The 18318-nt window shown below is 38.1% G+C and overlaps 1 protein-coding gene across 6 annotated transcripts in view; it reads right to left on the minus strand.

Annotated features, from left to right (window-relative positions):
• Positions 1-18318, minus strand: part of LOC126175670 (fas-binding factor 1) — a 126767-nt gene that overhangs the window by 68009 nt on the left and 40440 nt on the right. For all 6 annotated transcript variants that reach the window (XM_049922593.1, XM_049922589.1, XM_049922588.1 and 3 more), the window contains exons 10-12: positions 15696-15868; positions 14918-15057; positions 1935-2167 (exon numbers count right to left, since the gene is read on the minus strand). In XM_049922593.1, the coding sequence (XP_049778550.1) occupies positions 1935-2167; positions 14918-15057; positions 15696-15868 (546 nt within the window). The remainder of the gene's footprint in view (positions 1-1934; positions 2168-14917; positions 15058-15695; positions 15869-18318) is intronic.

Genomic DNA, 18318 nt, shown 5'->3' on the forward strand with positions numbered 1-18318 from the left:
TCAGACAACTGGTACAGTAGCTCTTGACGACTGCAGCTTGTGCAACTCTCATGATCACTGATAATATATTCTGAGTGCAATGCTACTTCAATGTGTAAGTACTAAGAGAAAACAGTACTCAACAACTCATTCCAAAATATGTAAATGTTTATTGGGCTTTGGAAATTTGAGGTTTTCTTTTCAAATCAAAAGTGGAAATGTAAGGCGGAAAAGTATTTTCTGTGTTAATACAGCATTTGATGAATTGATCTTCATCCAAACACTTATTTTTTTCAAGATTGACAAAAGCTTCACACATTAGTAACATATGGAAATCCATGTGTACACATGGTCTAGAGTGCTTTTTTTGCAGCTTGGGAAACATTTCCTTCAGCATGCTGTTTGGGGCGCCGTCACAGCAGCCTGCTATTAATTCTTTGTCCTGCTCACTGTCAGTAGAGAGAGAGTTCAGATCAGATAAGCTACTGCTCCTTTTCCCAATTCACTGATTGCTTATTTATTAGATGGTTCTAGCTCTTTGAATCAGTTCAGGAGCAGATCGCTCTTCTCTAGTGACCATTGTACTCTAATCTCCATTGTACTGGGTGGGATTCTTAAATTAGTCTGAACATATAAGTTATGTTCCTGTCTAGTTTTCCCCAAATGAAGGAAAGCACTGATACAAAACCTCTTGAAGACCAGTCAAAATACTACAAAATAAAACAGCTTAAAGCAAACCCATAAAAGGAACAAGTGTGTCCTTTACATCTGAGAAATGGTGAAACCACCTGCAAGTTAAAGATGGAATGGTCAGGGATTAAATTCGAACACCGTGACACTCCAAAATACATAGGAATAACAGTTGACAGACCTCTGATGTTCCAAAAACACTGTATGAATTACAAATCAAAAACCTCCACCAGGAACAACCTACTGAGAAAACTGGCTAGATAATAGTGAGGCAATCATGTTGAAGCCATCTGAACTTCTGCAATGGCATTATGCTACTCTCCTGCAGTGTATACCTGTCCTGTCTGGTATAAGTCAGCATATGCCAAACAGGTGGATATTGCCCTAAACGACACATGCTGGATTATAACAGGCTGCTTGTAGTCAACTCCAGTCAAATGGCTCTACCAACTACCAGGAATTTCACCACCTCTTGTTCGAAAAGAAATAGCAGCAAATAGGGAAAGAATGAAACTGGAGCAGGAAAATACGCATCCCACGCATGGGCAACAGCCCTGCCCACATTGAATAAGATCACAGTAAAGTTTCCTCAGAACACTGGAAAAACTAATAACCACTGATGAAGAAGCCAGGCTGCAATTATGGGGGGCTGAGACACCCCCTCCCCCTTCCCCTCCCCTGGATTGGAAAAGATTTTCAGAATCTTTACCCCATGGTCATGATGAGAATTGGCCAATCTGGAAGTATTTGAATAGCCTGAGGTCAGGAGTGGACAGATCAAGGGTTAACATCGTAAAATGGGGATACACTGAAGAAAATAAAACCCAATGTGACTGCAGGGAAGAAGAGGTTGTTCAACATACGCTTCGGTGTCGACTGTGTCCAGCCACCTGCACAGAAGATGACCTTCACCAGGCAACAGAAAATGCACTGGAAGTGGCCAAATTTTTGTCAAAGATTATATAAACTGTGTTGAACTCTCAACAATTGTATAAACTGTGTTTTAGGTATGTTTCTGACTTATAATAATAATTAGGATAGAACTTTAATGATTGATTGTTTCTCAGTGTCAAACTATCATTCATACTAGCTACACTTCTTTTATTTATTTACTTCTCTTAGTCACTTCCATTTTCCTCCTTTGTAATTATTTTCCCCTTCCTTTCATCCTGTTTATATTCCTACAGCTCTTATAATCCAATATACTCCTTTGTGATCCCCAAGAATGGAGAATTTTCCACTAAGATAAACAGTAGCTGACCTACCTGCAGATGCTGCCGTTCTCTTTCAAAGTGTGCACTAGCTTGCTCACGTTCTCTCAGTACAGCTAGCTCCCTGGCTTCCAGATGTGCTCTCTCTTGCTGCAATGCCATACGTGCATCATCTGAATCAACCTTCTGCTGGGACAGTTGCTGCTCTAATTGTGAGATTAGGCCAAGTAGTCGCTTTTGCTCGGCCTCAGCTGCTTTTTGCTGTTTCTCCAAGATGTCACGTGTGGCTGATATAAAGACATTAAAAGAACAATGTACACTGTAACAATTAATTGGGGATCATCTTCGAATGAATTACATACACTCACAAATAGATTATCCATTTTACAGCATCCTTTTTATTTCTGCCACACAAAATTTTAATTATCTACCCAAGAATGTAGTCACTGTAAATAAAGTCAACAAGTGACCATTTTCATGAATAACTAAGGGTATGGTTTTTAATTGTACAACTAATAATCAAAATAATAATAATAATAATAATAATAAGTTTTGCAGGATATGCTTCCTGCAACCACTCTAGAAGGAAAACAAAGACAGAGGATGAGATGGTCAGATGAAGTTAACCGACACCTCATGTTCTGTTATTACCAAGCAGCAAACTTAGGAACCAACACAACTGGATACAGATCACAAGTATACACAACATTTATTACCAAATACCCAGAATTAAAATTTTTAACAGAACAATGACTAGCTGATCAGATCCGTGTAATAATAAAAAATAACAGGATACCCCAGTCAGAATTAGAAAACATCAAACAACAAGTACAACAAATACTGGAACAAAATAATGTGCATTCAGAAGAAGAAGAAGAAAATACAGTAATGGACTCAAACATCCCAGACCATCAATTAAACAATCAGAGAAAAACGACAGCCACCAGAACAAGCACAAATAGAACATTAAGTGACACACATGTTAGATATAGAAGAAAAATTTCAGCTGACATATATAGAATACAAAGACACAAATACAGACATTAGACCATTCTTGCATAGGTCACCAAATAAGCCACAAGTCGAAACAACAATAACAACTATCAACACAATCATACACAACAAAATAAATGAAAATACTACTACGGAAGAGTTACAACTACTGGTTTATATAGGAGCACTCACTACACTAAATATACACACTAGGCAGAGATCAGAACCAACCAACACACAGAAGAAACCCACAAAACCAGCATGGCAACACAGGCTACAGATCAGATTAGAAAAACTGAGAAAAGACATCGGACAGCTAACACAATTTATAAGAAATGAAATATCAGACAAAAAAGAAAAAGGTTAGGTAAAATCTCACAACAAGAAGCGATAGAGCAATTAGTGGGAAAAAAAAATAAAAAAATAAACAGAAATTACAAGCATTGGCCAAACGACTTAGAAGATACAAAAAAAGTGAAAATAGAAGGAAACAAAACCAAACATTCAACACAAACCAAAAGAAATTTTACCAGACAATAGATAACACATACATTAAAATAGACAATCCACCAAACATAACAGACATGGAACACTTCTGCAGCAACATATGGTCAAACCCGGTACAACATAACAGGCACACACGGTGGATACAAGCAGAAACAGACACATACAAGATGATACCACAAATGCCTGAAGTGATAATTTTGCAACATGAAGTCATCCAAGCAATTAATAGTACACACAATTGGAAAGCCCCTGGAAAAGATAAAATAGCAAATTTCTGGCTAAAGAAGTTCACCTTAACACATTCACATCTAACTAAATTATTTATCATTAATGATATGAATATAATAGAGGAAAACACTCCATGTGGAAAAAATATATCTAAAAAGAAAGATTATGAGACCCTGTGGCTAAACATGCCTTGGTGCACGGCCAGCACATCTTGGCACAGTGTTACACTGTCCGGGTTATCTGGATACTTCCCACTAACACCAACCTGTCAGAACTCCGGAGATGGGAACTTGCCCTTCAGCATATCCTCTCTTCTCGCTATCCGCCAGGCCTCAATCTCCGCTAATTTCTAATTTCAATTTGCCGCCGCTCACACCGCACCTGTCTTTCAACAACATCTTTGCCTCTGTACTTCCGCCTCGACTGACATCTCTGCCCAAACTCTTTGCCTTTACAAATGTCTGCTTGTGTCTGTGTATATGCGGATGGATATGTGTGTGTGTGCGAGTGTATACCTGTCCTTTTTTCCCCCTAAGGTAAGTCTTTCCGCTCCCGGGATTGGAATGGCTCCTTACCCTCTCCCTTAAAACCCACATCCTTTCGTCTTTTCCTCTCCTTCCCTCTTTCCTGACGAAGCAACCGTTTGTTGCGAAAGCTTGAATTTTGTGTGTATGTTTGTGTTTGTTTGTGTGTCTATCGACCTGCCAGCGCTTTTGTTTGGTAAGTCTCATCATCTTTCTTTTTAGATATAAATTATTTAACAGTTGCATTGCAGACCCGTACACATTCCCTGATACACTTACACATGGAATAACTTATCTAAAACCTAAAGATCAAGAAGACACAGCAAACCCAGCAAAATATCGTCCCATAACATGCCTACCAACAATATACAAAATATTAATTTCAGTCATTACACAGAAATTTATGACACATACAACACAGAACAAAATTATAAATGAAGAACAAAAAGGCTGTTGCAAAGAAGCACGAGGATGTAAAGAGCAACTGATAATAGATACAGAGGTGATATATCAAGCTAAAACTAAACAAAGGTCGCTACACTACGCATACATTGATTATCAAAATAGCTTTCGATAGTGTACCCCACTCATGGTTACTACAAATATTGGAAATATACAAAGTAGATCCTAAATTGATGCAGTTCCTAAACATTGTAATGAAAAATTGGAAAACCACACTTAATATCCAAACACTTCAAATAATATCACATCACAGCCAAAACAGATTAAGCGTGGAATACACCAAGGAGACTCATTAAGTCCTTTCTGGTTCTGTCTTGCTCTGAACCCACTATCCAACATGCTAAATAATACAAATTATGGATATAATATTACTGGAACATACCAACACAAAATCACACATTTGCTATACATGGATGATCTAAAACTACTGGCAGCAACAAATCAACAACTCAACCAATTACTAAAGATAACAGAAGTATTCAGAAATGATATAAATATGGGTTTTGGAGCAGACAAATGTAAGAAAAATAGCATAGTCAAGGGAAAACACACTAAACAAGAAGATTACATATTGGATAACCACAGCGACTGCATAGAAGCGATGGAAAAAACAGATGCCTATAAATATCTAGGATACAGATAAAAAATTGTAATAGACAATGCAAATATTAAATAAGAACTAAAAGAAAAATATAGACAAAGACTAACAAAAATACTGAAAACAGAATTGACAGCAAGAAACAAGACAAAAGCTATAAAGACTTATGCTATACCAATATTTACCTACTCATTTGGAGTAGTGAAATGGAGTAACACAGACCTAGAAGCACTCAATACACTTACACGATCACAATGCCACAAATATAGAATACATCACATACATTCAGCAACAGAAAGATTCACATTAAGCAGAAATGAAGGAGGAAGGGGATTTATCGACATAAAAAACCTAAATTATAGACAGGTAGACAATTTAAGAAAATTCTTTATAGAACGAGCAGAAACTAGCAAAATACACAAAGCAATCACTCATATAAATACATCGGCTACACCATTGCAATTTCATAACCACTTCTACAACCCTTTAGATCACATAACATCAACAGATACGAAGAACGTAAATTGGAAAAAGAAAACACTACATGGCAAGCACCCATATCATCTAACACAGCCACACATCGATCAAGACGCATCCAACACATGGCTAAGAAAAGGCAATATATACAGTGAGACGGAAGGATTCATGATTGCAATACAGGATGAAGCAATAAACCAAGATATTACAGCAAGCATATTATTAAAGATCCCAATACCACAACAGATAAATGCAGACTTTGCAAACAACAAATAGAAACAGTAGATCACATCACAAGCGGATGTACAATACTAGCAAATACAGAATACCCCAGAAGACATGACAATGTAGCAAAAATAATACATCAACAACTTGCCATACAACATAAACTAATAAAACAACATGTTCCCACATACAAGTATGCACCACAAAATGTACTGGAGAATGATGAATACAAATTATACTGGAACAGAACCATTATAACAGATAAAATAACACCACATAACAAACCTGACATCATACTCACCAATAAAAAGAAGAAATTAACACAACTAATCGAAATATCCATACCCAATACAGCAAATATACAGAAGAATACAGGTGAAAAAATTGAAAAATACATCCAACTGGCTGAAGAAGTCAAGGACATGTGGCATCAGGATGAAGTTGACATTATACCAATTATACTATCAACCACAGGAGTCATACCACACAATATCCACCAGTACATCAACGCAATACAGCTACATCCAAACGTGTATATAAATAACTACAGAAATCTGTAATTATTGATACATGTTCAATTATCCGAAAGTTCCTAAATGCAATGTAACATATACCGTACAGTTAAAAGGAAGTCACGCTTGATCAAGGTCCGTGTCACCAGACATAACGTCTGAGGAAGGAAAGATAATAATAATAATAATAATAATAATAATAATAATTTCCAAGCTGGTTTCAGACCAAACAGATCATGTCCAGAACAAATTTTAAACTTGAAATTGATTACAAGGATGAGACAAATGCGAAGGAAGCCTACAGTATATGTCTTTGTCGACTTTAAAAAGGCATATGATTCAATTCACAGACCCACACTATTTGAAATTCTTGAAGAACAAGGACTGGATAAGAAGACACGGAACATCATAGAGCAGACATTAACAAATACAAAGTGCAAAGTGAAATTCATGGGAAAACTTTCAAAATCATTTGAGATAAAAACTGGGGTTAGACAAGGTGATGGATTATCACCTCTGTTATTTAACTTAGTTCTGGATAGAGTCATGGCAGAATGGGAAAAAGAACTCAAAAAAGAAAAGTACTGGAAACCAATATCACTGGGAACCAAAAAAGATGACCTACAAATCCCCTACTTAGCCTACGCAGACGATCTTGCAATAATGGCAGATTCTAGTGAAATGGCAGTCAAACAGATAGAAACCTTAAAAGAGTGTGCAGGAAAAGTTGGCCTACAAATATCTTTTGAGAAAACGGTGTTTACAATAACAAATCTAGAAATTTCTAAGTTACAAACCAAATATGGAGAAATTAAGAGGGTACCATACTTTAAATATTTAGGAGAGATAATTTCTGAAAAATACTCACAACAAGAAAGAATATTAAAAGCTCATAGGGGTCTAGGGCTGGTCCAAAACATTTACAATAAAAAATGTCTATCTATAAATACAAAAATTAAACATTATAAGTCGGTAATTAAACCAATAATGCTGTATGCCAGCGAAACCTTGACACTTAAAAGAAAAACAGATATGGAAAACCTGAAGAAAGAGGAAAGGAAAATCATTAGGAAAATTCTGGGACCAAGATGGACCAAAGAGGGGTATAGATTACAGAAAAATTCTAAAATTGCAGAATATTCTAACATAGAGATAGACATGAGGAAGAGGCGTCTAAAATTCTATGGCCACATAATGAGACTTCCCGATCACAGACTTACAAAAAGAATAGTAAGATACGTAGCATCCCTTGTTAATGGAGGAGAATGGATCAAAAATGTAAAGAAAGATCTGGAATTAGCCAACATTACTACTGAAGACATGAACAAAAGAAACAATTTCAAACTTAAAGTTGACAAATGGGAGGTCAAACCAGAGACAAAAGTGCGGAGAACTGGAACAAAATGGAGCGAAGAAAGAAAAGCTGAATTCTCGCAAAGAATGAAGACTTGGTGGGCAAACAAGAAGAATAAGAAGCCCCAGAAGTGAACCATCTTTACTTAGCGTCTTCCATGTTGGGAGCTTTACGACTAATAATAATAATAATAATAATAATAATAATAATAAGTATCCCCCGTGGAGGCCCGGGAAAAGAATAGGCCTCCGGTATGTTCTGCCAGTCGTAAAAGGCGACGAAAAGAACAAACCACTAATAGGGCTAACCCCCCTTTTAGTGTGATTACTTGGTTCAGGACAGAACTAAAGAAGCCTCGGACAAGCGCCGTCATGGTCAGGGACGACGCTTAAACCCTATCCCCGCCCACAATGGTAACGACACTGCTAGCCAACTGGAAAATGATTTAAATCCAAATAGACGTGTTTTGCAGGATATGCTTCCTGCAACCACCCTAGAAGGAAAACGAAGACAGAGGATGAGATGGTCAGATGAAGTTAATCGACACCTCATGTTCTGTTATTACCAAGCAACAAACCTAGGAACCAACACAACTGGATACAGATCACAAGTATACACAACATTTATTACCAGATACCCGGAATTAAAATTTTTAACAGAACAACGACTAGCTGATCAGATCCGTGTAATAATAAAAAATAACAGGATACCCCAGTCAGAATTAGAAAACATCAAACAACAAGTACAACAATAAAAAGAGGAAATTAACACAACTAATTGAAATATCCATACCCAACACAACAAATATACAGAAGAAAACAGGAGAAAAAATTGAAAAATACATCCAACTGGCTGAGGAAGTCAAGGACATGTGGCATCAGGATAAAGTCGACATTATACCAATTATACTATCAACTACAGGAGTCATACCTCACAATATCCACCAGTACATCAATGCAATACAGCTACATCCAAACATATATATACAACTACAAAAATCTGTAATTATAGATACATGTTCAATGACCTGAAAGTTCCTAAATGCAATATAACATATACCGTACAGTTAAAAGGAAGTGACGCTTGATCAAGGTCCGTGTCACTGTCCATTTTTGACCAGACATAATGTCTGAGAATAGAAAGAAAGAATAAGTATTATTATTATTTAATTAATTTTTAATTAATATCAGTTCCAGCATAATTTTTACTTCATCTTTATGTTGTTCTACGCATTACCCTTTATTACTTGCATCACCATTATCTCCTATCCCTAATACATAAACAAAAGTTCACCACCCCCTTCGAGTTACAGTTAAATCATTGAAAAAGACATGGGGATAATCAAGAGTAGGAAATGCAGCAGTAAATCTAGCTACTTGCAAGGGGGGAAAAAACTACATTTGCCAATACTAGGGAGTTGACTAATTGCCAGTACTAGGGAGTTAACAAGGTCAGTGGATTTGTCCAGTTGGATCAAGCAGGAAACTCTTGTCACCATTTTTGTTGTTCAGAAGTTCCATTACTGTTTTTATGGGACAAAGGTAAATCTTATAATGGACCATAAACCAATTTGTGCTTTGTTTGGCACAGGTACTCTATTTATTACCAACTAATAGCCCTGCATATAATGAGGATATCTACTCAATGTTAATCTCCACTTCAGTTCCACAAAATCAATGAGATTTATCAACGACATAGAACTTCAACAGATTTTGGACACTTTTCCAATTACAGCCATGGAGGTGGTAACACCAACACAAGATGATCCTCTCCACTGCCAAGTTTCAAGTTTTACACAGCGCAGATATCCTTAGCAACCCCCCCCCCCCCCCCCATTCCCCCCACCAGTCAAATCTCCAAACATATACTTCAGTCACACAGCAGTTATTGGTCTCACAGGATATGCTAGGATATGCTGCTCTGCACAACAGTGAATACCGGATAGTGGTCACAGAAGTGCTGTGTCCCTGTATCCTATGCAGTGACAAAAGAGACACCACCATGGAAGTTTTCATCTTGACCACCTTTGTGACAGCGGAGTAGTGTCCATATCAGTTAGGATGGGCTGTTTTTGAGTGACAAGCAGATCATTGTGCTGGACACGTTCTTACACTTCCGATACATGATATGCACCAACAGCACATCAATTGCTACCAAGACCGTCTTAGAGATGATGTTCATCACTGAGGATGCCCCATACACACTCATATCAGGTAATGGTCTTCAATTTATGCCTCGTCTGTTTCAGGACTTCTGTAATAGAAATGATAGCTCACATCTCATCACAATACTGGCTTTGACTGGTACAGCTGAAAACTTTGTGTGAACATTTAAATTGCAGATACTGATGAAGAAAGTGGGGTCACCTCTCAACAAACAGGACACCCTTACCCACTTTCTGACACTTTAAAGGTCAATTTCAGTCAAAGAAAAGTTAGCAATGGAGATTTTCCACAGCCACTTTCTCATGTATTACTGCATTTGATACTCCCAGCACCATACCCAACTGAAGTCCTCACTATAGAGTTAGCGTACCAGTATGGCACACACTTTGGGAGAGCTCCTTGATGGATCGTCTCCTGGAATCATCTTGGCTATACGTGGCTGAGTGATGTATGAGGTGCACAGTGATTGGACCCACTTCATTTGCCACACTAACCAACACCCATTATGAATGCCCGAGATATTTTAAGTACCACCACCAAATGCTAGCACCTCAAAGCACACACAAGGAAGTCATAGGCTCCTGTTGGCCTTCTGGCATCAGCCTTAAACACAAAAAAACTGCCAGATCTGCTGGGCTCCAGCACCAACTGTGGACATGCCACTACCTGATGTAGAGATACAGCTGCTGGCACATGAGGACACTGAAATAGAACACCCCCACCACCACATTCGACCTCTTTGCTCATCTACTAGAGAAGCTTCCACCACAGACTGATCATTTTGAACCATACCATCTGGTTTTAGTGGAGGGGAGGGAGGGGCTTGGAGGGGGGGGGGGGAGGAGGAGAAGGGGATCTACCATTCTGTGAGGATGGTAGTGGGTCAGCTGCCATCTATAAAATAGTGTTAAGTTAAAAGGAAATCTGGCAGGAGGCATCCAGCTATGGGTCATCACTGGAGAAAAATACTTATTGGAACTATGGAGAAATTGGTCCACAATGACACCAGATAGCGCACTGCTCATATCACATGTGTTGATCCTGTGGTACAGAGGACACTGATATAACTGGTACCGCCTGACAGAAATGGACTTTGCGAGTGGATCAGAAGTTTCTGTGACTTCAACTACAGCGCCACTAGGACCCGGTAATGTTATGATGGCATATGAGTGTGGGTCTCTGGACTGGACTGATTATCTACATACTGTGGATGAAATTGGCTTATGATTGTGGACTGGAGAGGAGCCTTTCAGACCATGTTTTGTGCTAGCCTGTATTGACCAGTATGCTCTGCTGACTTTGCATTCATTTGTGTATGTGAACTGTTCTTGGTTTGTGGCAATAAATGCTGCACATTGTTGTGAATAGTGAGAAAATCTACAGATTTATCACAGATAGTTTACCAGAAGATGACAAATAAGAAACTTGTTGAATGCCACTTTGGAAAAAACATATCACTTGACTGGTTTCCTGTGAAGAATTTATCATGTAAAATGGAGGTCTGTTGAGACTATTGTCCTATTTGGTCAATCAACCACCAGTTTCCTTACTACTAAACAACAGTTGAAGAACTGTCCAATATTGTTCTTCTTAACTGCAATGGGCTTGATCTTGTAGCAGCAATGTACACTGGAAACAATTATTAATGATATAGGTTCAAAGGTGTGATGCAGGAGTGTTAAATGGGTGAGTCTATGGGCCATCTCCAAGATGCCCAGGTGCCCGAGATTGTTTCCTGGCCACTAGCATGCAAGGTGAGAACCTACAGGATGTCCCCAACCCATGCATGGCATCCTACTTTGATGGGCAATCTATGCTCATTGTGGTATTAGTCTGAATCAAGCAGTCACCACAGTTTACGTGTATCATAACTTTACCAAGCAGACTCCATGGATCAAATCTTCTTGATGACAACCACATTAATTTGCTTGTGGGCCACCTCCTTCCAGGTTTTAATTCTCATCCTGTTACAGTTGTCATCCCATACTCAGTTTTTAATGGAAAAATAAAAATTAAAAGATTCCTTTAAAAACAAGCATCACACCATACTTAAAAATATGAAAGCAGCTACAGCTGGTATAATAATAATAAGACTATATACAAAAAAATATAATAATAAGGTTACTGGGGCCATTAATCTTGTGTTGAGCTTTTGTAAGCAAACTATCATTCCAACATAGCCATATCTTTCAACATTTTAAGTTACATGCCCACACTGTTGAATGCAGATGGGTATTATCACTGTGTTTTTCACTTTGTTGCAGATTATGCACCAGCAGTCTAGTTTAGGATGAGTTCCACAGCATTACTATTAAGTGAAAGCAAGATTTAATAATGTAAAAAGTGTGCAAATTGTTTTAGAAAAGTGCACTCTGAGAATAGCTTGTGAACAGGAAGGAACTGGTTATACGACTGCTATATACACACATTCATGTGGTACTGCCAGGCCAACAACAGCATGAACTCTGAAATATCGTCTTAGTAAGGTCAGACGAAAAAATTTATTCATCCATGTTGGAACTGAATCAGAGACAGTAATATCTGGAGCCTTGAGTAACTAGTGTGGGGCATACGAGGATTATAATTGCAACAATGGACTATGAAATAGTCTGCCATGACCACTACTAAAGCAATGTGTATAAAATTGTGTAAAATGTAACTGAGTACTTTGGATGAAGTACTTTCAGAATATAAGAGTGTTCATAACTTGTGGAATTTTATTTAGCCCATCCTTCAACAGTGTAGTGTATTGAAGTTGCATGTGGCGTATGGAAGCAGCATAGCATGTGGCTGCACTGTGAATGCAAAAGTCTACCTCCACATCTACATTTACATTCTGTGAACCACTGAAGTGCATGGCAGAAGGTACATTCCACTGTACCAGTTATTAGGGTTTTTCCCTGCTCCATTCACATATGGAGTGCAGGAAAAAATGGTTGTTTAAATGTCTCTGTGTACCATATAATTCTTCTAACTTATCTTGCGATTCATATGGGAGTGACATGTAGGAGGTTGTAGTATATTCCTAGAGTCTTCATTTAAAGCCAGTTCTTCAAACTTTGACAGCAGACTTTCTCGGGATAGTTTCTGTCTATCTTTAAGAGTCTGCACATTCACTTGTTTCAACATCTCTGTGGCACTCTCTCCTGGATCTAAAGAAACTGTGACCATTTGTATTGCCCTTCTCAGAATACATTTAACATCCCTGCCAGTCCCATTTGGTATGAGTGCCAAACCCCTCAGAAACATTCTAGGATTGGTCACATGAGTGATTTTTAGGCAATCTCCTTTGTAGACTGATTGCATTTCCCTATTATTCCACCAGTAAACTAAAGTCTGCTACCTGCTTTACCCATCACAGAGTCCATGTGATCGTTCCAGTTCATGTCCCTAGTAAGTGATACACCCTAGTGTTTGTATGAGGTTACAGATTCCAACTGTGACCCACTAATATTATATTCATAGGATACTAGGTTTTTCTTTGTTTTGTGAAGTGCATCATTTTTCACTTATTAATGTTTAAAGCAAGCTGTGAATCCTGGCTCCACTTTGAAATCTTCTCAATGTCTGACTGAATATCTGTACATCTTTATTTGAACTGAATTTTGTTTGCAGGCAATTGCATCATCCATAAAAAGTCTGAGGATACTATAAATAATGTCCGCAGGTTCATTAATATACAAGGGTCCCAACATGCTTCTCTAGAGTACGCCCAAAGTTACTTCTCCATCTGTCAATGACTCTGCATCCAAGATAACATGCTGCATCCTCCCTTATCAAAAAGTCCTATATGCCTTATGACTGTACCTTTGATAATAAGTATAGGTGTGATACTGTGTCAAATGTTTTTCAGAAATTGAGAAATATTGCATCTACCTGACGGCCTTGATCCATAGCTTCCACGATGCCATGTGAGAAAAGTGTCAGTTGGGCTTCATATGATCTACGTTTTCTAAATCCTTGCTGGTTGGTATTGAGGAAGTCATTCTGTCTGAGATACCTCATGACATTTGAGCAAAGATTCTACAACAAATGGATGTCAAGGATACTGGACAGTAGTTTTGTGGATCACTTCTGCTACCCTTCTTGTAGGCAGTTGTGACCTGTGCTTTTTCCCAGCGGGGTCAGGGATTTTCTCTGCCTCGTGGTGACTGGGTGTCGTGTGATGTCCTTAGGCTAGTTAGGTTTCAGCAGTTCTAAGTTCTAGGGGACTGATGACCACAGATGTTAAGTCCCATAGTGCTCAGAGCCATTTGAACAATTTTTTTGACCTGTGCTTTCTTCTAACATCTAGGCACAATTTTTTGTTCGAAGGATTTATGGCAGATTATAGTTGACAGAGGAGCTAATTCAGATGCAAAATCGGTATAGAATTCAATAGGGATGCAACTGAGCACTGGAACTTTGTTGAATTTTAATGATTTAAGCTGTTTCTCAATGCCACTGACACTAATATCTATTTCACTCATCTTTCCAGTGGTATGAGAACCAAGTTGGGGCAATACTACTGGGTTTTCCTTTGTAAAGGATTATTTGGAAACAGAATTAAGCACTTCTGCTTTTGCTTTGCTACTTTCAACTTCAATTAATCTCGTCCAATAGTGACTGAATACTAACTTCGGTGCTACCCATAGCCTCACGGATGACCATAATTTCTTTCGGTTTTGTGAAAGATCATTTGACAATATTCTGCTGTGGTAGTCACTGAAGGATTCACACGTTGCTCTCTTGACTGCAGAAAGCATTTCCTTCAAAATGTCTACCTATAGTTCTAGGCTTTGTTTTATACCTCGACAATCTCCAACTGTGTTTGAGTGACATTCTCACACTCTTAAAATTGTGAAGCCCATATAATTTGTTTGTGTACAGACAGGAAATCTATAACCACATGCAATTGTAAGTGATTAGAACTTCAAAAGGGTACAATATTCCACAAATATTTCACATCATTCTGCAACAAAGTGATGACAGACATGGAAACAAATAGCATACCTTGAAGTTCCTTTTCTTTTGCTTTTAGTGCTGCTGTCTTTGCATCCTGTAGTGCAATGCTTTCTCCGGAAAGCTTCTCTCCTATTATCTGAATGTCTTGTGCATTCTGCCCCATTTTTTCCAAAGCAATGTTCAAAACACTGAAAAAAAGAAGGTTCATAATCATTCTATGTGACACCAATGTTCTCTGCCTCTTACCTAGATAATTTTTGACCTGATTTTCTTTCATGTGCTAATTAAGAAAACAATATTTAAAAAGTAAACAGATGAGAAGGAAGCACTAGTAGTTTGAGTAATGTCTTTCCTTATTTTCTTGAAGTTAATGTTTCAAATATAATGAGCTCAATGCCAATAAATTTTGTATTCATATCTATATGAGAATAGATCATTAATCACCAAATTTTTGACAGAGCACTAAGAAGAAAGCACACAGTGTCCATTTGGACCTAGTAATCCAGTCTTACAGAGATATTTACACTCCTTCCCTGATTTTCTTTTGCTGCATTTAAATATTACATTCTAACAGAAAAAAATCTAACATGTCTTACATCATCTTTCATACACAGTTCCACCACTCCTGTCTACAGCTTTTTTAACACCACCCCCATGATGAACATGAGTCTTCACTCATCATTAACAAATAAATATATTTTCACTTTAGTGATAATATAAGGAATTAATGTTTTCGAAAATTAAAAAAAAGTGTCAAGATATTTACAAAAGAGCGTAAAGGATTACAAGGAAATGGTAACAAATTTTAAGCAATATCTAAGCATACCTGGAGTATGAGCGAATTTCCCCCAAAGCTGCAAGCTCTGCATTACGGAAAACCTGCACATGTTCTAATGCTGCAGTGTGTTGGTTTCTCGTTGCTTCTATATCCTGCTCATATTTCTGTTTGATTGCTGTTAATTCTGTATCATGGGTTCTTTTCAACTCGGTGATGAATTCCTACAGTAAAACATTCACACTGGGTGACTATTAATGCAGAACTGAGAAATGAAAACTATTACTAGCTACGAAGTTTATGTCAGTCAGTCCTCACAGAAACTATTTAATGGCTGTACTGGTTTTAACTAACTAGTCATTATCAACAGCCCATAAACACGTCCAAGCCAATGGCTGTAGCAAAGCATGTTAGGAATCCAACATTTCCATGAGACTCTTTCTAGAGTCCTCTAGTAGGAGCAACTTGGAGATTTTGACTCTTAGCAAGCTTTAACAAAGAAGTGTTTATGGGAGTATTGATAATCTATAGTCAGCTGAAATTGGTGTAGCCATTTAGATCAGATTAGATTAGATTCAGTTTTCATTCCCTAGACCCAAAAAATGAGATGATTCTCTTGGGTGTGGAACATGTCATAATTTAACAGTTTATGTGTGTGCTGACTGAAATAAACTTTAACTTAAAAATAATGTGCTTGCTAATGCCCTTCTTTGATGGATTATAAACAATTTCATACCTAGATTTCGGTACACTTAAATTAGTTGACTAAGAGGACATATGTTCTCCACATACTGTAGAGGGCACTTGGTAGAAGGAGGCACACAAATATATGATCACTTACTCCTCTCCCCTCCATTTCACAACAGCAAAAACGAGACTGAGGAATAAATGTCACTCTAGCCACAACCTTGGAAATATGAAACAGAATACTCACATTCCTAACAATTCCTTGAGAAATCATTCAATATGCAACCATAAGCTCACATTAGCAAAAACACCACTCCTTGTTTGAACATTGTTGTTGTTGTCTTCAGTCCTGAGACTGGTTTGATGCAGCTCTCCATGCTACTCTATCTTGTGCAAGCTTCTTCATCTCCCCGTACTTACTGCAACCTACATCCTTCTGAATCTGCTTAGTGTATTCATCTCTTGGTCTCCCTCTACGATTTTTACCCTCCACACTGCCCTCCAATGCTAAATTTGTGATCCCTTTATGCCTCAGAACATGTCCGACCAACCGGTCCCTTCTTCTTGTCAAGTTGTGCCACAAACTCCTCTTCTCCCCAATTCTATTCAATACCTCCTCATTAGTTATGTGATCTACCCATCTAATCTTCAGCATTCCTCTGTAGCACCACATTTCAAAAGCTTCTATTCTCTTCTTGTCCAAACTATTTATCGTCCATGTTTCACTTCCATACATGGCTACTCTCCATACAAATACTTTCAGAAACGACTTCCTGACACTTAAATCTATGCTCGATGTTAACAAATTTCTCTTCTTCAGAAACGATTGCGTGACATTGCAGTCTACATTTTATATCCTCTCTACTTCAACCATTGTCAGTTATTTTGCTCCCCAAATAGCAAAACTCCTTTACTACTTTAAGTGTCTCATTTCCTAATTTAATTCCCTCAGCATCACCCGACTTAAATCTACTACATTCCATTATCCTCGTTTTCCTGTTGTTGATGTTCATCTTATATCCTCCTTTCAAGACACTGTCCATTCCGTTCAACTGTTCTTCCAAGTCCTTTGCTGTCTCTGACAGAATTACAATGTCATCGGCGAACCTCAACGTTTTTATTTCTTATCCGTGGACTTTAATACCTACTCCGAATTTTTCTTTTTTTTCCTTTACTGCTTGCTCAATATACACATTGAATAACATCAGGGATAGGCTACAACCCTGTCTCACTCCCTTCCCAACCACTGCTTCCCTTTCGTGTCTCTTGACTCTTATAACTGCCATCTGGTTTCTGTACAAATTGTAAATAGCCTTTCACTTACTGTATTTTACCCCTGCCACCTTTAGAATTTGAAAGAGAGTATTCCAGTCAACATTGTCAAAAGCTTTCTCTAAGTCTACAAACGCTAGAAATGTAGGTTTGCCTTTCCTTAATCTATTTTCTAAGATAAGTCGTAGGGTCAGTATTGCCTCATGTGTTCCAACATTTCTGCGGAATCCAAACTGATCTTTGCCGAGGTCGGCTTCTACCAGTTTTTCCATTCGTCTGTAAAGAATTTGCGTTAGTATTCTGCAGCTGTGACTTATTAAACTGACTGTTCGGTAATTTTCACATCTGTCAACACCTGCTTTCTTTGGGTTTGGAATTATTATATTCTTCTTGAAGTCTGAGCGTATTTCGCATGTCTCATACATCTTGCTCACCAGATGGTAGAGTTTTGTCAAGACTGGCTCTTCCAAGGCCGTCAGTAGTTCTAATGGAATGTTGTCTACTCCCGGGGCCTTGTTTTGACTCAGGTCTTTCAGTGCTCTGTCAAACTCTTCATGCAGTATCGTATCTCCCATTTCATCTTCATCTACATCCTCTTCCATTTCCATAATATTGTCCTTAAATACATCGCCCTTGTATAGACCCTCTAAATACTCCTTCCACCTTTCTGCTTTCCCTTCTTTGCTTAGAACTGGGTTTCCATCTGAGCTCTTGA

Source organism: Schistocerca cancellata, chromosome 3 (genome assembly GCF_023864275.1).
Source record: "Schistocerca cancellata isolate TAMUIC-IGC-003103 chromosome 3, iqSchCanc2.1, whole genome shotgun sequence".
In the NCBI taxonomy this organism is placed as follows: Eukaryota; Metazoa; Arthropoda; class Insecta; order Orthoptera; family Acrididae; genus Schistocerca; species Schistocerca cancellata.